At 36.9% G+C, this 24,447-nt stretch overlaps 1 protein-coding gene across 5 annotated transcripts in view; it reads left to right on the forward strand.

The window, feature by feature from the left end:
- The window catches only part of CFAP58 (cilia and flagella associated protein 58), a 163,505-nt gene that overhangs the window by 28,051 nt on the left and 111,007 nt on the right, over positions 1 to 24,447 (forward strand). For all 5 annotated transcript variants that reach the window (XM_072621698.1, XM_072621691.1, XM_072621688.1 and 2 more), the window contains 6 exons: positions 1,570 to 1,761; positions 12,278 to 12,439; positions 13,758 to 13,904; positions 18,322 to 18,462; positions 18,740 to 18,963; positions 21,666 to 21,777. In XM_072621698.1, the coding sequence (XP_072477799.1) occupies positions 1,570 to 1,761; positions 12,278 to 12,439; positions 13,758 to 13,904; positions 18,322 to 18,462; positions 18,740 to 18,963; positions 21,666 to 21,777 (978 nt within the window). The remainder of the gene's footprint in view (positions 1 to 1,569; positions 1,762 to 12,277; positions 12,440 to 13,757; positions 13,905 to 18,321; positions 18,463 to 18,739; positions 18,964 to 21,665; positions 21,778 to 24,447) is intronic.

Raw genomic sequence — 24,447 nt, forward strand, 5'->3', positions numbered from 1 at the left:
TACCTATGTCTATATTTTGTACTTATCTCTCTCCATGTTTTTTCCTGAAAAAGAACATAGGCTTCTTGAAGTCAAGGACTATGTAGATTCTTGTCTTCATATCTCTAGCATCTGGTACAGTAGTGGCACATGGTAGGAGTGGAATAAATGCTTTCCAAATTGAATTTTTGCCTGTTTATACATCTAAAGAAAACAATCTAGTATTTTGGATAATTCTGGAAATAGTCCCCAGACTTTCAATTTTATACAGCTGCCACAATCAGATTTAATTTAAGTAGCATTTAACATATATAACAGCCAAGGTTTTGGACATGTGATTTCACTGCCATCTCATACATCTAGATGAGAAGACTCCTTCTACCAATGCAAATTGCTACCTTCTTTGCAACTTAAACTCTTAGAAAGTTCTCTAAGGCCCTGAGAGGGTAAGGGATTTGCTCAGGTCAATTTAGATGGAGAAAATAAAAGTTTATCTATTTTTGTGTAATATCATCAGAAAAAAGGTGCATTTTGAGTTTTGAACACTTTATATTTTACTTTAAAATGCACAAGAATTTCACATGATTAATATGGAAATATTTTTTACATGATTGTATATATATAACCTATATTAATTTGCTTATGGCTTTAGGGAGGAGGAGGGGAGACAAGAGAGAAAGGTGGGAGGGAGAAAAAATTGGAATTCAAAATAAAAAAAAATGAATGTTAACCATTCTGTAGAGCAATTTGGAACTATGCCCAAAGGGCTATAAAACCATGTACACCTTTTGACCTAGCAATACCACTACTAGGTCTGTATCCCAAAAGAGATGAAAAAAACCCCACCAAGGAAAGGACCTATATGTACAAAAATATTTATAGCAGCTCTTTTCTTGTAGCAAAGAATTGGAAATTGAGGGAATGCCCATCAAGTGGGGAATGGCTGAACAAGTTGCATTATATGATTGTGATGAAATACTATTGTGCTATGGGAAATGATGAGTGGGATGCTCTCGGAAAAGGCTGGAGAGACTTGCATGAGCTGATGCAAAGTGAAATGTACTGTGTATAAAAGTAACACTAATATTGTGGGATCATCAGCAGTGAATGACTTAGCTATTCTCAGCAATATAATGATCCAAGACAGCTCTGAAGGACTTATGAAGAAAAATGCTATGTCCAATCCCAGAGAAAGAACTGATGGTGTCTGAGTACAGATTGAAGCATATATGTTTATTATGGAAATGTTTTGCATTACGCATGCATAATCTATATCGAATTGCATGCCTTCTCAGTGAGGGGGGATGGAGAGGGAGGAAGAGAGATAATTTGGAACTCAAAGTTTTAAAAACAAATGTTAAAAATAGTTTTTACACATAACTGGAGAAAACAAAATGCTAAATAAGCATTTAAAAAATTTTAAAAATTTTAAAAAATGTTAAAATTGTCTTTACATGTAATTGGAAAAAAATGACCATTTATTAAAAATGTGGAAGAATGGTGTTATGAAAGATAGTCATTCCAGACTCCCGAGTTAAGATGAGTTCATTTCTTGGTAACCTGAATATTTTGGTGTCTTTTTTCCTGTAGAACCTGCTGAAGGCGGTCATTGCCACTCAGAAACAGGTGGACTTAGTAAAACTTCATGAACAAAACAAGAGGCACCTGGAAGAAGAAATCCAGAACTACAAAGATGAGGCTCAGAAACAAAGGAAGATCATCTTCCAACTGGAAAAGGAGCGAGATCGTTACATTAATGAAGCTAGTGACCTCACACAAAGGGTAAGATTCTCAGTTTTACATGGGAAGTGCTGTCAAGTCTCTTCTCTTCTTTCTCTCAATCTCACTTGAATTTTGGAAATGTTACTTGCTAAAGCTTTGATATTTCACTTGTCCGGAGCTTTAGAAGGCTGAATTTTGAAATAGTGAAAGATAATCTTATTTTTCTCCTCTCAATGACTGTATGCAGGTCTGACCCAAGGCAAAATTATGACGTTGACAACTGGTCTTCAGTCCTCTCCCAGCCCTCACAGATACTTGCAGCCATCGTCCTACTTTATGGTCATCTAGGGCCTCTTACTGTGCTATCATACCCAAGCCTGTCCAATCTGGGAGTTTTCCATACTCATAAATGACACATTCTCTTTTTTAATTTATTGTCCCCTTTACCTCAAGTTCTAGTTGAGCTAATTAGGAGAAAAGCAGCTACCTTTAAACTATTTTATATCTAGTCATGAATGGCTTAGGACATTCTTCCCAGTTAATCCTCCTAGGAAAACTTATATTCAAAAAGTCTTTCCCACTCTCAGAGGAATAACCATCTCAGGGTAGTATTTCAAGTATCACTACGTGTTGGTCTATTTTTGTTGTTGTGTTTGTCCTTCATTCTTGAAGAGGACCATGACATCAAGATGATAACATGACTTGCAGTTGACTGCTGTGCAAGGTCACCAACCTCAGTTTCTTCTCCTGAACCATCTGGGTCCAATGGCCTGATATTCATCCGGATGACTGGAGATGGCCCAGGATGCAATGTGAGACCTTTTCAGGTTAAGGTCCTATCACATTCTCACTTTGAGTGAGATATACCCATTCAATAAATAGGCTTCTTTAAGTAGTTACTCAAGAGATGGTCCCTTTAATCAAAAAATAAATCAGACTGGGAGGGGAAGACCCTCAGGGTTCCTGGGTAAAAGAGAAACAATTGCTATTTGTAAAACATTTAGCATAGTGCCTAGAACATAGTAGGAGCTTAATAAGTCCTTCCTTCCTCCCTTGCTCCCTCCCTGCTCCTTTTCTTTCCTCCTTGGTTCCAGGCTCAAAGATTGGGTAGGGGTTCAAGGTTCTAGGCTCACAGTTTCCAAGTTTAACTGCAGAGGAAGCACTGCTCATCAGATATATAGTCTCTTGTTAGCTAAGCATCTAAATAAAGGATCCCTTCAGTCTTTCTAGAATCCTTCCTGTAGGCACCAGGGGACAAAGTTTAGCTGTCTAAAAGATATGTTGATAACTAGTCAGTTATACTTTGAGTGGCACACTGGTTTTTGAGATTCTTTTTCACTTATCTGGATATGTTCAGCTAAAGAATTACCAGCAATGCTGTCAATGACTTGGTCTATATGACCCATGTACTCTTTCTTCAATTATTGGTGAGGAGAGATACCAGATAACATTGTCATAATCTCACAGTCTCCTTGGTTTGGCTACGTAGAAGCAGTACAGTGCCTCATATAAGCCTGGCAGCTTCTTCTGATATCGCTTATCTGCTACTGCTACCTTGTCTTTCTTTAGACATAACATAAACAACTAGTATAGCTTGGGTATATTCATTCCTTTTATCATCCGGTGCTCTTTCCAGGCCAGTGTATTAAATAAATCCATCACCTCACATATCTTTTTAAATTAAAAATTCCATTGTACAAGTGTTCTATTTCAGCCCATTCAGTTAATGACAAACGGGGGAAGAAATTGGGGAATTTCTCAAATGACACCACATTGGCAATTATCTATGCTACTGCAATGTAAGATTCTCCTTAGTGATTTTCTTTTCTGTTCTATGTCCGGAATTTCTCCTTAAATTTTCATTGTTTTTGAGGTTTTTGTTCAAAGTCAACATTTATTCTATGAATTTTTACTTATATGGGAGTTCTAAGGTTTCCTTGATAATAGGATGAGAGCCCTCTTGACATCCTCCCAGCCATGAAGGTTTGGCATCATTTCTAACTCCTTCTCTCTCACCATTCCACATCCCATCAATTGCCATATCCTATAGCTTCTACCTCCACAACATTTCTGCCCTCCACCCCCTTCATTGCATCCCATTGTTACAATATAATCTAGCTTCTTATTGTTTTACCTTGACTGTTTCAATAGCCTACTCACTTGTCTCTAGTCTGTCCCCACCCCAGTCTATTTTAAATATCCTGCTATATTAATCTTTGTAGCATACAAATATGTTCATCTCATTTCCTTCTTGAGAATCTTCAGTAATAGAGATAGAATAAATTCCAACTTCTTTAATGTAGATTTGAGTCCCTCTACTTTATCAACCTTTTCTCCATTCCTTTTCAAAGCATAGCCCAGATGTCATTCCAAAGAGACTGCATGTCTACTTCTGTATTTTTCCCAGGCCTTTTTTCACGCTATTCTTCTAGAAATGCTTCTTCTCTTTCCTTGCCATTGCCGTCTACCATCTCTCTATAACCTTCAAGGCTCAGATCAAAGGTCTTCTTCCCCATGAAGCCTTTCTTGATTCCCTTCGGATAGAAATCTTATCTCCTTCCTTTGAACTCTTAGAGAATTTTCTTTTTGTCTTTCTTTGGTAGATATCATATTATACCTGGTATTACCATTACTTATGTGTTTCCCTTTTAAGGAAGGAATCACACACACACACACACACACACAAACTTTCATTTTTACATCACTTTAATTTCCCAGTTACCTGGAACCTTCCCTTATAACAGTGAATAAAAGAGAAAGGGAAAAATAAGTAGCTCAGAATCAACCAACAAATACATTAGCTGAGAGAATCTGACAGTCTATGCAGCGTCCCACGCCCCTTCCAAGAAGAGAGGGAGGTATATTTTCTCATCTCTCCTTTAGGGTGAAATCCCAGACATTATTTTTTAGTGCTGAGTATCATACTTACACATTGTAGGCATTCAGTAAATGTTTGAATCAGTGAATAAATGAAGGACGGTGCCTAGAACTGTCCCACGGTTGGCTTGGAAGGAACAGTGCTGAATTTAGTTTAGAAATATATTAACTTAAAATTTTGTTTCCCTTATTAATATACTTATTGGAAGGCATTGAGTTATCGTCAGAATTTTGCTGGCATTCTGTGACTCCTCTTCCTTCTAGAATTTTCTATATGTGATCAATATGGCTCCCTCTTATTTGGAGAAATATAAAGAGGAATCCAAGATGATTGAGGACCATCCAGCTGTATTACCTTTACTTGAAGAAAGAATTATGTGTGTGAGTGTGTGTGTGAGTGAGTATGTGTGAATGTATGTGTGTGTGTGTGTGTGTGTGTGTGTGTGTGTGTGTGTGTGTGTGTGCCAAAAGGAGATAGATCAGAATCCCAGAATTTGCCTTATGGATTCTAGTACTTCTTTCTTCCATACAAACTCTCCTCTCCTATCCCCTAACTTTGGCTACATAAGGCAGTCTTTCTGAATTTTCATAAATATCTGATAAAATCGTTCTTTGTTAATCTAGCTGTCTGCCAAGTATTTTACACTCAGCAGGCAGTAGCTCATTTCAGGACCATTTCTTTTTCATTCCCAATGTTAAACTTTTGACAGTTTTGCCCGAGTACTTTATGTGGCCAAAACCCATTTTTTTTCCCACAATTAATTCCTACCTACAAATTACTGAAGTCTCTTGCCTATAACATGGCAAAAGCCAAGCTCTTGCGGGCAGAGGCCCAAGGAGATGAATAATAATGTGTTTCACAGTCTTGGAAGTAAGCAAGGCAAAAGTTGATCAAAGAAATATTGTTTTTACTGCACAGATGACTTAATGAAATGAAGTTCCCTAGAAAATAAAGCCTGTATTTGAATTAATCTTAGGCCACGGCTGCCTATGTCCTTGATACTAATTTGAAATTTAATGTGGAACTAGTGTTAATGCCATGGAACTACATTCTAATACAAGTGTGGGGTAATAAGGGTAACATTCAGTTCAAGGCCTTCACAATCAGAAAGGGAAAAATGTATTTGGCATCATTCTGTCTGGGCATATAGAGTGCAGTCTAATCAAGTTACTAGAATGGAGGTAGTGGTATTACTGTACACATTCTAGTGTAATAGGGACATTATTAGCACATAATAAAAGTTTAATCAGAAATCCTCTTTTATCCCCCCTAAATTTAAGCCTTGATAGATAGTTAAGGAAATAACTACCTTTGTATGATTGACATTTTTATTTTTGCCTCATCTCCTCTGCTACAATGGCAGGTCCTTTAGAGGCAGGGACTTTGACTTAATTATCATTGTGTATTGACTTCAGTGCCTCATTTGGTGCTCACACACCTAGTAAGAACTGAATAAATCCAGAACATATTTGGGCTAGCCCATGGTTGCTTTAGATTCAGAAGAATCAAATAGTCTCAAATGTCTAGGCATGTGGGTATTTTCTCTTTAGACAGGAAGTTTTTCTATTTTATTCAGAATATGAAGGCATAGTCAGCACCCAAGCCATTGACAAGTTAGAAAACTGATTTGAGAAGTTTATCGTACTTATATTTCATCAAATACAAGTTAAAGGGTTACAGATTCAATGACCTACTTTCCTGCCCAGCCTCAGTCCATATGTTTTGGCTATGCTGCAGGTTTCAAGCATGCTTTATTGATTTTTATCTCATTCTTATTACTATTGGCAGGTTGTTTTATCAGAAAAAGAAAAGGTAGGAGATTATAAACTGGGACTGTGCCTTCATAATGCACTGTAAGCAGTTTCTGGATTCTTTTGCAGCAAGCTTACAAACGCAAAGAACCTCATCTCTTCTGCTGCTGGAATAAAATTTTCCATATTTAGGCATGGTTTTTCTCACGAGTTAGTTGGAGATATCTGAAAGTGTAATCAATTAATTAAGCTCCTGCCCCACAGCTAGCGTCTTCTGCTCTCTGATGTTTCATTTCCAACAGGGGACAGTTTGCTGACAGTATGCTTTCCTGTGATCGAGTGGCCAAGTCATTTTATGAATTTTCAGGATTTGGACTCATATGCATATGTGACTTGGTTCTGAATGACTCCCATGAAAATGAATTGAGTCCAGACATTGAAATAGGAGTTACTTTATTAAATAATCTCTTCCTTCCACCACAGGCTTCAGTACTTAGGTATTTTTTGGTTGCCATTAAAAAAATAGTAATTGTTCTTGTCAGTCATGATAAACTCTTATTTCTGGCATAGAGAATCCTGGGATGGGTAGTTTAAAATCTTTATAATATGATGGTCTGCCTGTGTCAGTTAATTGTGTACCTACAAAAGAAACAGTCATTAGCTGTATCCTTTCAGTCTGATGCATCACTTTTCCTGGTCAAAAGGTTATTTTTGTTATAATGCCTCTCAAAGTAATTGAACAAGCATTTTCCCCTTCTCTGATGTGCTGCCTGTTATTTTGACTATTGATGAAGCTGTTCAAAGTATTTCAAAGCATTCTTTTCCCCATCACTCAATAAGAGCAATGGCCTTTCCATTTCCCAGAGAGTTTCCATATTCTTGTTTTCTTCCAGCACCATCTTAAAGCAGGGATTTTCAGAATCTCAGAAAATGACCTAAAATGATAAATATGGATGCTTTGGAAAATCTTCTGAGAAATGTTTATCCTTTTTGATTAGTGTGGACTTGGGGACTATTTTTTAAGAAGAATATTTTTGGTATGTACTTAAGTTCTTTTTTCTTAATGTAAAGACAATCTTTTTATAACATTTGACAATATTAACCATACTTTCTTGCTTATTTCAGCTCTCTCTCCTACCTTGGTTTCTTCAATAAATACTATATATACTCTTCTTGTTCTTGCTGACTGTTCCATCTCTACTTTCTTGCATTTTCTTATTCTTCCTGATCTCATCAATTTTCATGACTTCAGTTGTCCTTCCTTCTCATATCTCTCCGAAATCGAAGTCTACAGTTCTGACCCCTCCTAAGTTCCAGGCTTGTATTTCTAACTGACTGTTATGCATGTTCATCCAAATGTCCTACCCTCATACCAGACTCAAAATGTATAAAAACTGAGCTCTTCAGAGAATCTTAAGATTGGATAGGGATCTTACTGGCCATTTTGTCTAGTCCCTCACCCTTTATGGGAATTCTTTTTTATTGCAGCCTTAAAATATTGTCATTTAGTCTCTATCCAAAAAAATTTCTGCAGTGGTAAAGTCCATATTTCATAAGGAAACTCACTGGACAGTTTTAACTGTCAATGATGTTGACACAAATCTGGCTTCCTATAACAAACGCATTTATCCTGGTTTTGCTCTGTGGAGCAACATAAACCAAAGTTGTTCCCTCTTCTCCATGGCAGTGATTTGGGATTGAGACTGGGAGAAAGCTTTTATGTCTCTTCATTTTTTCAGACTTGGCGTATAAAGGGCAATGTGCTAGTCCTTGAGGACAAAGAAATACAAGATAACTGCTTTTCTGTCCAAGGAACGGACATTCAGTTGGATATATTAATTACCCTGTATAACTAAACAATTATTTCATAGATTCTCTTCCTTTCCCCCTCCCCCAAATAGTTTTCTCCCCCTCCTTCCCTCTTTCAGGTTTTTCCTGCTTACTTCCCATATTTTTGCTAATGTTATTGTCTTTCCTTCAGTTGTTCAGGGTTAAAATTCTGAGTCTTCTTCAATGACTTCCTTCCCCTGCCACATCCCATCAGGGACTAGAAACATTCATTATGCCTTCTCTTTATTTCCATTGCCACCACCCTTGTCTTCTCAAACCTGGATTGTGGTGAAAGTCTCCTTGTTTATCCTTATTCCAGTGTTTTCCCCCTTCTTAATCCATTCTAAACAATACTCCCAGATAAATATCCCTAAAACTCAGCTACCAATTATCTAGAGCATTCAGTGGTTTCCCATTGTCTACAGGATAAAGTTCAGAATTTAAAATTTGACATTCAAAGCCCCAACCTATTTTTCCAAATTATCTCCAATGACTCCCCACATAGAAACCATATGCTCTAGCCAAACTGATATATTTACTTCACTCCAAATGTTTGTACTTTCTTGACTGCATGCTTTTTGCTCATGCTGTTACCCTAACTCCTTTTTTCACTATCCAAATTCCATCCATATTTCAAGATACAGCTTTAATCTTTTTTCCTCCATGATGCCTTCTCAGAACACATTATCTCATGATAATCTATTTCATTTTTAAAAAGAATTCATAGAATTTATTGTCTGACCTATTTACTTGATAATTAATTATTGCTTTGCAGCAGCTCCTATGTTGCTCAGAAGTATTATTTAATATTAAATATTGTTGAACTTTTCATATGTTTACATCTATTTCCCTCCACTAAATTGTAAGCTCCCTGAGGAACTAGGTCTTATATTTCTTGGCAGCCTCTATGGTCCTTAACACAGATCTGTGCCTATATAATTAGTACTCAGTAAATATTCATTATTTTGATGACCCTTAAGAAAGTCATTGATGAAAAACATACATAGACTTCAGAACAGTATAATGAAACTCAGAATTCATCCCATTCATCTCATTTAAGGACAAGGTACTTTTGATTTTTCCCTGTGTGATTTGTTACCTTATTCTTCTTTCCATGGATAGGAATAAAATCTTTGGTTGTTGAATTGTAGTGGCTCATTAAGCTGTGATGACAGTGGTCTCTATAGGCATTTCCCATGATCCTTTGTGGAGAAACCCACATTTTTCCCTCACACCCTTGACTCACCCCTCTGAATTGGTTCACCTGGCAACTTGCAAGGCCACAGGGTCATAAACAAAAAGAAGTACTGCTCATGAACAAGTCAAAGAGATGTTTTGCTTAATATGAGAAGTCTAACAAAAGGAAAAAAAACTCCATCAGCATCTTTGTAAAAGGCAACAAGGTGAATATTATGGATAAAGACTGAATATTTGTTTAAGCAGGAGGTGCTGCTTTGCTCATAGCCACGAGTCCCTTTTAATAAATAAAAGCATGTCTGAATGTTATAAATGCATTGTGTTTTAGTAGTCTCTAATTTTGCACTAGGGAGCCAGCCTCAGCCAGCACTTTCAAGTGCTAATGTCTGTAAATAAGGCATAAGGCCTTAGTCAAACAAATAATTAGTCTTGAGGAGCCACTGTTAGGTTGTGAATTTGTTAATTGTTCGCCTCTGGTTGTTCACTCTCTGGTGTTAGCATAAGAGATGCTCTTATAAAATTCTGAATTAAGCAGAGAGTGGAAAGACCCACCATAATAGAAAGGCCTGTAGTAAAAGAAGAGACTCAAAGGTCATAAAAGCAGAAAAAAGGAGGTATGCACCAAGTATGGGTAACAAGGAAGGTGAACTGGAAAAGGATACTCTGATTATTAAAAGTTGCCATACATAGGTTTATCAAGTACAGATTACACAGGACTAGCATCATTTCATTTTTTGTTTTTGGACAGGATTACTAGATTAGGAGATCACAGGGGTACCGTATATATAGTTACCTAGATTCAAACAGATAATTTGACAAAGTCTATTTGTGTGAAGAAGATGGAGAAGTAAGATAGGCCATAATACCACTTTACTGGATTCAGAATTAGTAGTCATCAGTGGTTTGATGCCAACCTGCAAGGAACTTTATGGTGGCATGTCCTGGGGATCTTTACTTGGACTTGTGCTGTTTGGTATTTTTAAAAGGGGCTTATATGAAGACATAGATGATGTGCTTATCAAATGCAGAAATGACACAAAGCTAGAAGAAATGGTCAACTTGTTGAATGGCAAGATTTGTTGACAGCATGTACATTGGACAAAACCTAATTTGGTGAATTTTGGGGGGGATAAATGTAAAGTCTTAAGGTTGGGTTTAAAGAATCAACTCCATAAGTATAAAAGATGAAAGACTTGTGTCTATACAGCAGTTCTCAAGAAGAGCTGGGAATTTTTTTGGTCTGCAAGGTCAATGTGCGAACTGTGTGATACGATATCTCTTAAAGTGAATGGAAACTTAGGCTGCTTTGCAGAGAAGCCTAGTGTTTAGGACTAGGGAGATGATTCTTGTACTTTGATTTGGTCATACAGATCGGTAGATCTGCATGTCTGGGCACTGAATTTTAGAAATGACATTGATAAGTTGGACAACATTCAGAGGAGGAAGACCAGGATAAAGAAGGGCTCAGAATTGTGTCCCAAAGAATAATTGAAGGAATTGGGGATATTTTGGTGGGAGAAGGGACGACTTGGAGAGAACATAATATTGTCTTCAAGTATATGAAAAGCTACCACCTGGGAGAGGGTAGACTTATGAAATTTGGAAGGAAGGCACAGAGAACTAGATTTATGTTTAATCTAAGTGGGAGGAGAGGATTCCACCCCTACCTCCAAGCTTCCTAACAATGAGAATTGTTCAAAAAGGGAATGAATTGCCTCAGGAGATCATGAATTCATCTTTACAGAAAGTCTTCAAAAGCTGAATGGCCTCTTCTCAAGTATACTGAGGAAGGGATTCTTTTTAAGACCAAATTGAACAAGATGGCTTCTGAGATCCTTCCGCCTTTAATAGTCTGTGATGCTCCATATTGAGGTCACATAGGTGAGTGAGTATTAGAAGTGTGCATTCACGTGTGCTCCCTCTGCCAGATTAGAAGAGGTAACGAGGCTGTCAAATTCTGTTCTTAAAATGAGAAACAAGTAGAGAGAGGATCCCTTAGAATATATAAAAATATCCATTTTTTGTTTTGAAGCTGAACATTTATTAAATTAAATACTAATGTGAAAAGAAATGTTAAAGTGATATACTCTGAAGTTTCTGCTTATCGTGTTTCCCCTATAATACTTAGACCTTGGATCTCATTGATGGTTTCCATTTTTTCTCTGTTAGTGATTTTCTTTAGTAGTTTGTCACTTTAAAAAAAATTAAAAATGTTCAATGTGAGCATTTTTAGCTGAGGTGACATAGTTTACAACGTAAAGATCATGTCTTGAAGTCTGAAGTTCTAGCTTTAATCTTGGTTCCTTGAACATGTGACATTAGGCAGTTCCTCTAATTGCTACCCTTGTTTCATTTACCTTCAAAATAGGGATAAGTGCATTTGGATCTCTTAAAAAAAGATCATTATTTGGAATACTACGAGTTCCCCAGAAGAAAAGAGCTCAATATAGTTGAGGTATTATTGTGATTTTTATTGTCAGTGTTCAAAGTTTTCAGTGGTGGTTTTTTTTTGTTGTTATATGTAAAGCTGCAAAGTGATGAGGGTGACAAAATATTGAAAATTTGTCTTGATCTTTCATTTTTTTTTCCTGAAGAATGTTTTGTGTTGCGATCTATTTAATACTGTTTTGTCGGCAGTTATTTTCAGAATTGAAAACATTTTCTTCTTTTTTTTTCTAATGATCCCCAAATAATCACGTTAAGCCTGTCTATGTGAGCGGGACTTGGAGGAGAAAAGAATGGAAAGGTCTTCTTAATCAACAAGGGTGACATTCTGTGTTGGACTTTAATGATGTTGGCTGCATTTTCTGATGACTCTGGTCCACACTTATCCCCTTTAGCTAAAATCTCCCCATTTGCCACAAATTGGTCTTTGCAATAGGATTATTTAATCATATCCATTTGCCTCTTTGTGCCTTAGGTCCTCACAAACATGGAAGATATCAAGGTCCGTGAGATGCAGATCTTTGACTACAGGAAAAAAATAGCAGAATCAGAGACTAAGTTAAAACAGCAGCAGAACCTGTATGAAGCTGTGAGATCAGATAGAAACCTATATAGCAAAAATCTGATCGAAGCTCAGGTAAATAATACTTCCCCTCCCCCTCCCTTTAAGCTTTACTTCTCTTACTGTTTAAAAGTATTTCCTATTTAAAAGTATTTCCTTAATTGAAAGATGGTTTAGATCAGGAAAAAAGATCTCAGAGTCTGAGATATTATGAATTTATTTTAATATCTTTTTTAAAGAGAAAATCCATTGGTATAGACACTTAGAACCCCAAACCACTTGTTGATTACTTATTGATTAGTTTTGTGTTAACGGTTATAAGAATTATCAAAACTACTAGTGCCTTTCCTTTGAGATTACCTTTTACTTATGCTTATATCTTGTAAGTACAATTTTTCTTTGCACTCCCCCTTTAGAATGTGACCTCCTGGAGGGCAGGGGCTGTGTTTTAGATTTTCTTTTACCCTTAGTGCTTAGCATATACAGTTAGTGATTAATAAATACTTATTGACTGACTGACATAATAGGATTGTTTGGAGCCGTTCTCTTTTGACCATTAGGTAAAATTACCATGCTTTTCTTTTAAAGCTTAGAATCATGCCCATAGTAACTAAGAATCAGGGAGATATTAGATGCTTGTGATCTAAGCACAAAATTTAGAGACAGAATTTCTGTTATAATCTTGGTCAGTTCTTTTTTGTTTTTCACTCATTTCAGTCCAACTTTTCATGACCCCTTTTCTTGGCAAAGATACTGAAGTGGTTTGCCATTTCCTTCTCCAGTTCATTTTACAGAGGAGAAAACTGAGGCAAACAGAGTTAAGTGACTTTCCCAGTGTCACATAGTTAGTAAGTATCTGAGACCAGATTTGAACTCAGGAAGATTTATCTTCCTGATTCCAGCTCTGGCACTCTATCTACTGTGCTGCTTAGCTGCCCCCTTGGGAGGAAGGGTGCTAATGTTATTTCCATTTTACAGTTGAGGAAACTGAGGAAGATAGGGATCAAGTGACTTAGCTAGAGTCACACAGTAAATAAGTGTCTGATGCCATATTTAAACTCGGGAAGATGACTCTTCCTGACTCCAGACCTGGTGCTCTATCTATTGTACTACCTAACTGCCCTTGCTAGTTCTTAGTTTTCTGTCAAATGAGGATAAAACTATAATAACATCTAGGGTCTGAATATTAATGGTTTAAAATACTTGAAGTCTGATGGAGAAAAAGGAGCAACATAAAGTGGAATAGTTCTAGGTGGTAATGGGGTCAAGTAACTTGTTTAGAGTTAGAGTCTCCCAAAAGCTCTTATTGTTTTCTATTGATTTATCTTGAGCTTTTTAATAGGCATAGTGCGGATATCTTTTTCAAATCTTTTTTCCCCTTTCATCTTGTCAGGATGAGATTACAGAAATGAAGAGGAAGTTGAAGATTATGACCCACCAGGTAGATCAGTTGAAAGAAGAAATATCTTCCAAAGAAGCAGCCCTTGTGAAGTTACACCTGGAACATCAGCGCATAGAGAAGGAGAAGGAAACTCTGAAGGTAATGCACCATTCATGTGACTAGAATAGCAGGGTACCTAGGATAGAGTCTGAAACACCTTCCCTTGCGCCGAATGCTCCAGGACAACAGCCATCTGCTTACATTAGCACCTTAACGGCTTTGGATGTGCATCCTGTAACTTTGACAGATATAGCTCAGCTGCTAAAGTGCTGGCTAGGATCTAGGCAGTTTGAATAACAGATTTGTTTTCCTTTCTTTCACTCCTGACTTTGACATAATTTCCTTCTGAAGTCTTAGATGTGAAAATATATTGGAGTCATATAATTCTACATAGAGTGTAATATAAAACAGGTTAACCTTGAACACTATGCAAGATAGTTATTTATTTATTTTTAAATTGGAAGTATCAAAGGGAATTTTAGTTAAATACTACTTCATGACTAATTTGGTCCTGAAATATGGGTTCTGTGGATCACATCTTAGCACAAGGCTCTTGTGTAATTACTTTTAGAGACATTATTTGAAGATTGACTAGGAAGCCCAATTTTACTTCTAGAGGAGTTTTTAACATGGAGTCTATGGACTCTCAAGGTATCTGTATATAGATGTAAGGATTTTCATGAACTTAGATGGGAAAAAATTAATCTCTATTTTTGCTAACCTTTAGTTTACTTTATGAGCCTATGCGTCTTATTTTTTTTGCATTTAAAAACAGTCTTCTAAGAAGGGTTCATGACATAAAAATGGTTAAGGACCACCGTGAGTTTAGAGTATAACATACATATCTGGATGAATATTTTCAATGTCCTACACACAATTAGCACTATTATTGACTCTCTACTTCAGATATGTCCTATGAATATAGTATGTTTAAGGTTTGTTAAGGTAATCTCAGATTTGTAAGAAATATACCTATGATGATCATCATTACATAACCATGGATGTGTTACAATGAAACCAAATCAAAGGCCACATAGGACCCTCTATTGTCACCAGAGGCAACAGCAAAATCCTGGGATTGTGGCATAAGGTCAGTTCTGATAGGCATCAGACTAAGTAGCAGTAGTTCCTTCTATGCTGTTGGACTTTCCAGAGTTAGCCCTGGAGAAATACTGTTTAAGGCTTGAAATTTGCGTGATTTTTAATTCAGAGTGCGTTACTCACTGGAGCTGCAAGACACTTCCTTCCTCCCCTAAGGAGTTCTCCATTGGGCTAGTCCTGAGTTACAAAGAGGACTTCTCAATCAGTTTTGATTATAGAATCAAGATTATAGAATCAAGATTATATAAGGTAGTTTTTGATTAGGAATAAGTCTCTTTTATGTGTAGTCTCTTAAAAAATGTGCCTCTTAGTACTTTACTCAGGATTTTCTTTGACATTTTAGTCTAGGGATATGAATCCCAGTATACATGGATGGACCTTTGGGACATAAATCTTTGCAGTTTTCATATTAACTTTGTTCAAAGTGAAATATAGCTTCTTATGAGATTTCTACAAAGCAGTATAGGTGTAGGTTGAGTGTGAACTCCAGGTGAGTGTGAACTCTCTAGTTTGTTATATCATAAAGCACCTTTTGTCAGGGCAGCCCCAATTTATTATTTCTCTATCAGGTTGGGAGAACAGACTTCATACTAGGTCATTCTTGTCTTCAGTTAGTGCCATCAAAGGAGGGAATCATGCTGTTTTCCATACTGTGTTTCTTTTGTCAATTTCCTGCTAGATTTGATTGACTCCTTGTGATTCTGAGCATTGTAAGCACATTATAGTTATGACAGGATGTCAATAGATTTTAGTAAAGTTGATGAATTTGGGTTTATATATTCCAGACTTTCATCAGTAGTAAAGGAATCGTCTGATTTGGAACATATGCCTTTCAGTCTTAACAAGCCTCTGATTCTCTCTAGTCACCTCCAAATCATCCTGCATCACTTTGACAGTTCTTTGATTTCTGGTGAATGATTCAGCAGCAAATACTATATGTCCAGTGCCAAATATCATATTAGTCTCGTCTTTAGGGCACAGCATCCTTTCACATAATCCACTCGGTCTCATTTCATGGATTGGGGAGCAATAGGAGAGGAGAGAACCTAATTATTTTGTGGAAAGAAGACTCAATTAGTTCTGTTTGCTCTGCCAAGACAGAAGCAGGCAATTTTACTAAAACACAGAATAATTGATAGGTTCCTATAATATGAATAAGAAGAATCTTGAGGATGGTTTTCTTAAGGTTTCTGACTTATGGCTAAATAAGATGTGCAAAATTCAAGTGCAGAGATGCTGAAGAAGCTACTGTGTTTCATCAGCTTATGATCTCTGTACATACTAGAGCTGTGTTATCCCAGTAGATGCTAGTACCACAAACATGACTCCATTTGGATGGATCTTTGTTGGGACCTAGAAATAGTTAACTATACATGACAACATAGATTTATAACTGCTAAATGCATAAGACCCAAGATTTTTGTTTGCTGCCAACATCTAATGCCATAGCTTGCTTACAGCTCACATACCTATGACATAAGGAGGCCATTCGGAACTGTGATATATTATATAAAGAATTATATGGCAAAACCAAATGCATGAACAGTTTTACATTTTCAGACAGATACTTTTACATGCTGTTGATAGCATTTTAATATAATGGGGCTTACATTTGTTCTTCTGATGGATTCAGATCAGCTCTTGGTACTTAGCAAAATGGAAGTGAATGTTGCACATCTGGGAAAATAAAAATTTTATTAAAGAAAACACGAGCTGAACAGGTATTTTATTATTGTGGTCTCTGTCATTTTAAGTGATTGTGGAAACTGAAATGTCGATCCTCTCCCTTTTTCCTTTTCCCTTGCAGAAGTAAAACTTAGATTAGATTGCCTTCAAAACATTTCTTTTTGTTTGTTCCCCAGACCAAAGTATATTTCATGAACAAACAAACAGAACATCCTGTTTTACCTTGTTTATAATGGTCTTTGGTTGCATCTAGTTTGTTAAGATACATTTGTATTGTGGAGTAGCACGTATCTTCTGTTTGAATAAGTTTGAGGTATGAAATCAGTGATCTTTGGGACCCTTCTGTATTACAGGTAGACCCTGGGTAGAAGTTAGCCCACAGGACTGATGAGAGGGGCTTTTTGCCACCCAAAGACCTTTCAATAGCATGCCTCTGGGACTTTTCTAATATTGTCTCTGAAGAAATGACCACCTCAATTTTTCCCTGCATTGCTGATCTCATCCTGGAGACACTTTTTTTTTGTTTTGATACCTTAACATCAGATTTCAGAATCTCCTGTAATTCCAGTTCTCATTGGACGATGAGCTCTGTTTGCACCTTCCTTCCTGTGCTTTGTTACCAAACATTAAAGGCTGACATTCTGATTTGGAATACCTGCTGACCTTTCAGCCTTGCCTAAGAACCTCTCAATGCCATGCTGTTCTTCTTTTGAACCATATTATTTTGACATGAGGGACAGATAGTTATTCATGTAACTATTTTACTAAGCTAATTGTAGTTCCACTTTTGCATCTTTAATCCTACTGGTTCCTCTGCCTAGGATACTCCTCTCACCTCCACTTAAATAATTATTAGCTATCTAGTCCCCATCTCATCTCCTTTGTGAAACCTTTGCTAAATACCAAAGCCTCGTGACTCTTTCTTACATTTGAATGGTGTTTATTGTGTCGTTCAATTTTTACTTATTAGATGCTGCATTTTATTAGTTATCTTTTCATATATGTCCATGTTTGATCATCCCTGTAAGTTTTCTGTGGACAGAGGTTATGTCTTACTTATCTTTTTATTTCCTTCAGTGCTTAGCATAGTGTCTCATGCATAGTAAGTGCAAGAGAATATTTCTTGCAAGCTTGTATGTGTGATAAAATGGGGTATGTTTTATTTCCTCAACTAAACTGCATGCTCCTTGAGAGCAGGGACTATATCTTATCCTTATTCGCAATTCCCATGGTGCCCTACACATAGTTGGTCTCATTAAACATTTGATTGAATTTTTGCTTATAACTCAAATGGCCCCCGAAGTCAACTTGTAAGTGTATACGACCAGCATGTTAACTTTATAATGTAGTGTCCCTATGTCCTCAGCACAGTTCTTTATACATTTTACGTATGCTCCCTTGGTAGTTAGTTGGAATGCTGTAAAATGCTGCTGAATACAAATGAAGACGAGTGCACATATATGGCGAAATGTTAGAAATTCCTCGTGCATAATTCACAGAATAAACATTTTTGCTATAATGTGTGTTGCCACACTTTCTTATTTGTTTCTTTGTGCTGGGTGTGTGTTCTTTCAGTTTCATATTTGCTTCTGTAAATGATCAGAACCATGTTGAATGAATCAACCTAGACATGTTCATGAAGCTCAACAGTGCATCTAAATTCTGATCTTCAACTCATACTTTGTGTGGTTACTAAGCAAAATTTGTTTGGGTCTTTTGTTCTTGTCAGGCTGAACTACAGAAGCTGAGACAACAAGCCCTTGAGACCAAACACTTTATTGAAAAACAAGAAGCTGAGGAGAGAAAACTCCTGAGAATTATTGCTGAGGCTGATGCTGAGAGGTTGAGGCAAAAGAAGGAGTTGGACCAGGTGGGAAGACTATTCACAAAGAAATGAAGGTGTTTGAGTCAACTCTAGGTCACTCTTTCTTTCTCTCTAAGTTCCTCCATCTCTGTGAAAAGAATAGGTCTGTCTATATCTCTTTCATCTGCTGAATATGAAATATAAGATATGTAGTGCCTAGCACAGAGAAGGTGTTTAATCAAATGCATTCTTACTTGGTGGATGACTCTAATGCCTTATTAAAACCAACATTACTTCCCAATGACTAACATTGCTCATGGTACCATGTTTCTTCCTTTACTAGGTCATAAGTGAGCGAGATATTTTGGGATCTCAACTGGTTAGGCGGAATGATGAACTTGCTTTGCTTTATGAGAAGATCAAGATCCAGCAATCTGTGCTGAACAAAGGAGAAAGCCAGTACAACCAGAGGATAGAAGATATGCGCATCCTTAAACTGGAGATTAAGAAACTCCGACGGGAAAAGGGAATTCTTGCCAAAAGTGTGGCAAATGTGGAAGAGCTCAGGTGACTGCATATTTCATTATCAGTTGTAGTCATGTTATCATATTGGGAACAGTTGAAATAATTGTTTTTACTTTCATTTCTCAACACATTTCTTTACAAAATTATCAAAAAGAAAGATAGGATGTCATAGAATGTTATAGAATATCCTAGAGCTGGAAGAGACCTTGGAAATAATTTAATTTGACCCTTCCCCCATTGTATTTTACAGAGGAGGAAATGATGGTTTAGAGAGGTTGTGCTTTCTCCAGGTCACTCAGCTTGTAAATCATGGAACCCTGGTCTTTGGACTTCCAGGGTTCTTTCTTCTATTCCATATACAGGGTAGAATATTGTCATGTAAATAATGCCCCATGATAACCTTTACACATTTTCTTTCTGTGGGTTTATTTCTAGAATCGAAGGAGGAGAAGTATGTAGCTCTAGCATCATCAAAAGCAACATTTCTTTATTTGCAGGATTCGTTTTTAAAAATTGAGTTCCAAATTCTCTCTCCCTCTAAACCCTCCCCCATTCATTCAAGTGAAGTCATGCAAAACATATTTTCATATTTCCATGCTGCAAAAATGCAAGAAAAATAAATTTAAAAAAGTAAAAAACAATGTTTCCTTAGGCTTTTTTTGGTTATTGTCGAGTCATTTCAGTAGCATTTGCCTCTCCATGACCCCTTTTGGGGTTTTCTTGGCAAAACTATTGGAAATTTGCCATTTCCTTCTCCAGTTCATTTTACAAAGGAAGAAACTAAGGCAAATTAGGGTTAAGTGACTTGCTCAGGGTCACACAAATACTAAGTATCTGAGGTCACATTTGAACAGAAGTCCTTCTGATTCCAGAGCCACCTCTCTATCCACTGTGCCACTTGCTACCCATGTTTCTATAAATCCTGTTGCAATATTCTATTCCACTCCTGTTTTACCTTTGAGTACTTTTGTTATGGTGGCATATTTTAAAAAAGATCTTGCCTTATATAAGATACATTTTCCCTTTGGGAAAACAGTTCCATGGTTTATATATGTAATCTGGAACTTTTTGGAAACTAGAATAAGTCCTGGAGTTCTAAAGTAGCTCCTTCTATTCCCTTTCAGGTTTCTAGGAAAGAATCAGAAACCACAGGTGGATATTTATTAGCTGCAAACAAGGGCACATTTTGAACCTACTGCCCAAATTCATTAGATCAAAAAATGACTTTGACGTTTAAATTCAGGGAATGTTTTTTAAGAATTGTGTCTTGGTTATTATTGCAAATGTATCAGTCCTCACCAACTATAATTCCAACATTTAGTGAAGCTTCAAGCTCATCCCTAGGGCTGCCAACTACAGAGGTGATTTTATCACCTGCACAGAGAATTTGTTTTGACTGATCCTTCAGAGACTGTCTCTGCTCTGCCTTCATGGACTTGAACATCCTTACTCTGTTACACTTGCTAAGTCTGTGGCAAATGGTGGGGGCATCTTCAATATATTCTTTTAATTCTAAGCAATCAACTCTGAGCTGCCTTTTGAGTGAACATAGTACAGTTAATTCTAATGGCTTATCTTGCTAATGAGCGGAAGTTATATTATTAGTTTGAATGAAGCAATTAAGTAAAAGAGACTGCTTAATATCAGCTCTCTGCATACCCACAGTAGAAGGGCACAGAAAATAATATCTTTTCTACCCTTGTCATCAGTGTTTGCCTTCACCCTCCATCATTTTTCAAGCTTCCTGGGAATGGTGCTGTAAGTAGCAGGCCCACAGTCAGGCACAGTGTAGTTGAAAAAAATTTAGGCTGAAAGCCAGGAAACCCAACTTTCCTCACCCTTGGCTACCATTAATTAGTTTTAGTTGTCATGATTTCTTTTTGAGACTGTTTCCTCCCATATATAAAATGAGGGGATTGTACAAAATGACTTACAAGACCCTTTGTGGCTTTAAAATTCCATGATCCAAATTGAGAATAGTAATTTCCATTAATTAACAATTTCCATGTATCTTTTGGGTGAGTGTTAGAGCCAGATCTGAAATATCAGTATTATAAGGAAGTAGTCTAGGACTTATTGTTACAGTTTTTAAGCATTTGTTTGGGTTACCTAGGGTTTGGTTTTGAAACAAACCAATCAAAAACCAAAAACCAAGTGCATTGCTTTCCTTGAAAAGATGTTGAGGAAGGTAGCAGAGGCCTAGATGAAATTTAAGAGTTGTTTAAGATCTTTTGGCTGCAGTGCAAAGAACACAAGACTTTGGAGGTGGAGTCTAGAGGTGCAAGTCCTACGTCTGACACTCCCTTTATGACCATGGGCCAGTCAGTCAATCTCCTTAGGCTACAGTTTCCTCATCTGGAAATTAAGAGGGTGGCCTCTGAGGTTCCTTTCACCTCAATTTCTGATCTTTTTATTCCTCATAGCTGACACTTAACACTAGGAAGCCAGATGTCTTGAATTGAAAATGCAGATTTATCCCACTGGTGTAGGTGTTGTCATGAACTCCTGAATTAGAGCTATAACAGCTCATTTGCCTCCAAATTTTTTTCCCATAAATCACAAAATTGTTAAGCCAAGTGATGAAACTGGGTTACTTTGATAACTAATAGGTAGATCTGTATCTTAAAAGTCTTCCCTAAATCCAAGTTTGCTTCTGAGATTTCTTCTGTGTTGAATATCATGGTGATGTATTAACTCAAACTGGTACCAAATTTCTTGACTGAAGAAACTTTTGTCTTATTCAGGCAGGAGCTTTTCCACATGCAAAGAGAATTCTTAAAGGAAAGGACCCGCTGCAGAGCCCTGGAGGAGGAACTAGAGAACCCTATGAATATACACAGATGGAGAAGATTGGAGGTAACATCTGGCAAAGCATTATTCCATTTCCCTCTGTTTCTCTACTCCCCCTGCATTTTCTAACCTAGAGCACGACATGAAACATGGCTTTGTTTAATGCTATGCAAATTGTTGCTTATAGAGGAGGCTGGGTGAAATGTAAATTGTGCTGTTCCAGAGCCAGATGGTTCAATCGGGTTTTGTTTAAGAAGTCTCGGGCAAAACTCTGCCTACTTGGAGGCTTAAAAAGATGTTCAAACTCAACACATGGCCTAGTTTTACCTTCTAGTCTATGGTCATTGTTTAGGTTGTTTCCTGTCAGTTAGCTTTTGTTTCTGGCTACCACCTTACCTTTGATTGTACTGGCCAGTGACATCCTCACTAACTTTCATTCAGGCTTTGCATCCTTTTCTTTTTTGTAGGGAGCAGGCTTCTCATGAATTGTCCCCCTTTGTGAAAGACTAATAGATAGATAAAGCATCTATTAAATGCTTAGAATATGTCAGGCACCAGTACAAAGACCAGTATTTTATTAACTAAGGTCCTTCTCTTTGGGATTTTTCAAAAGTACTATTTTTAGATAACACAAACAATTTTACTTCAAGTTTATGTCTTCCTGGTAGTTATTACCACCAAAGCACCACCTCAGGTGGTGTATTAAATCAAGAAAAACAGATAGATGAAATTGAAAGGCAGGCTATGTGTGTTCAAGAAGATGGTGGGAATATGCATATAAGGAAGGAGACTGAGACTAACTAAACTCATGTTATGAGCATATGAATATTTTGATGTAAGGAAAATTGAAGTAATGGGAAAAATTAGCCAAACAGATTTCAGTAAGTAATTTTTTTTCTAAAAAAATTAATGAAGAAAGTATTAAGGGTAATGCTTGATAAATTGTTATGTAAATAGGAGGCCTGAATTTTAACAACATTCATGTCTGCCAAGAAACACTGTGCCAAATGTAGTCCAAATACGTGAATATCAGTTGTGGCTCTATTAGGTAACTTTTAAATAAAGTCAGAAATTTCTTTCCTTCATTCTTTTTCTCTCCCTATCCCCAAACTCATTCATTCCCAGTCAAATTCCCAGAGTGGCTTACTTGTCTTACCAAATGAGCGAGAATATGGATACTCCTAAGACATCTAGTCGGAGACTGTGAATTCATTTACTGACATGATTGTTCACTCCTTGTGTTTCTGTGCATGCCTCTACAAAGCTTAATTCCATGGCAAGGTCTCTCAAAAAAGAAAATAGAAGCTTTGGAAAGAATTTGAAAATATTGAGAGGGATTTTTTGAGGGCAATTTGTTAAATTCTCATGTCAGATCAATTGAAAGTGGGTTCACAAAGTCCAGAGAATAATTACTGATTTTTATTTCTGTGCCATGAGTTTAGATTGGGAGTAGATAGTTATTAGAAGGTCACCTTTCTGTGTCATGACCCTACATTAGAACTAAATGTTGTGGTTACAGGCTGCTACTGATGATCAGAAATATGCTTACCAAACCTATCCCACTCCTGGTGTGAATGAAACTACCTGTTGGTATTCTTGAAGGTGGGAGACAGTATCAAAGGATGGTGGAACTCTTTTCATCAAAAACATGACCATGTCCATTGGAGGGATAAATTTGATGAGCACTCAATTTCCTTTTATTGACTAAATAGTGCTCTAGGTAAGACATTTGCAAAGTTGTTAGCTCCTTCTTCTGAGGTAGCTAGCTTTCCATGATTCCATCATTCCATGCCTGTCTAATCCTCATGAAGGTGAAGTCCTACACATAGATACATCAAGGTCCAAAGGAGGGTATAGGATCACAGATGTAGAAGGCATCTCATAGTCTATCTAATTCAAGCCCACTTTTGTACAGATAAGGATGTTTTCTTCAGGTATTCCCTGGGCAACTTGGAATTTCTTGAAGGGTTTTTACTATAAGTACCTACTAAAATTGTACCATGAGAATTATGACTTCGAGTCATTATCTAACTCTTTAAGAATAGGGATGGTTTCGGTATCCCTGGTTCCTATTACAGAGTATGTCTTTAATAAGTACTTGTCGATTGATTGATATCTGGTATGACTAACCTATTTTGGTCTTTGAAGAGTCCTTTAAAACTTCTGAAGAGTTTTTGGCAAGAACAGAATTGATGATGGTACATGTAAAATTGACTTTTTGTTTTCTCTAGGAAAGAGGCATCTTGGTGTAATAAACAGAATACAGGATTTGAGGTCAGGAAAATATGAATTATGATCCTGCCTCAGATACTTATTGACTCTCTGACTCTGGGCAAGACATTTAACATCTCTCTAGCTCAGTTTCCTTATCTGTAAAATGAGGATAATGATACCTCCATATCACAGAATTGTTATGAAGATAAAATAGCACAATATGTGCAAAGTACTTGGAAACTTTATTGTCATATGTTAGTGAAGTCAACAAACACCTGTTAAGCACCTGCTATAAGCCAAGTATGATGATAAATACTGAGGATACACATAAAGGCAAAAAATAGTACCTGCTTCCAAGGAGTTCAGTCTCATGGAGGAGACAACATGCAAACAACTATGTACAAATAAGATATAAGACGAATACACTGGGGATGCACTCAGAGGGAAGGCACTAAGATTAAGGAGGACTAGGAAAGGCTTCTTACAGAAGGTGGGGTTTTAGTTGAGACTCAAAGGAAGTTG

This window comes from Notamacropus eugenii, chromosome 1 (genome assembly GCF_028372415.1).
Source record: "Notamacropus eugenii isolate mMacEug1 chromosome 1, mMacEug1.pri_v2, whole genome shotgun sequence".
Taxonomy (NCBI): domain Eukaryota; kingdom Metazoa; phylum Chordata; class Mammalia; order Diprotodontia; family Macropodidae; genus Notamacropus; species Notamacropus eugenii.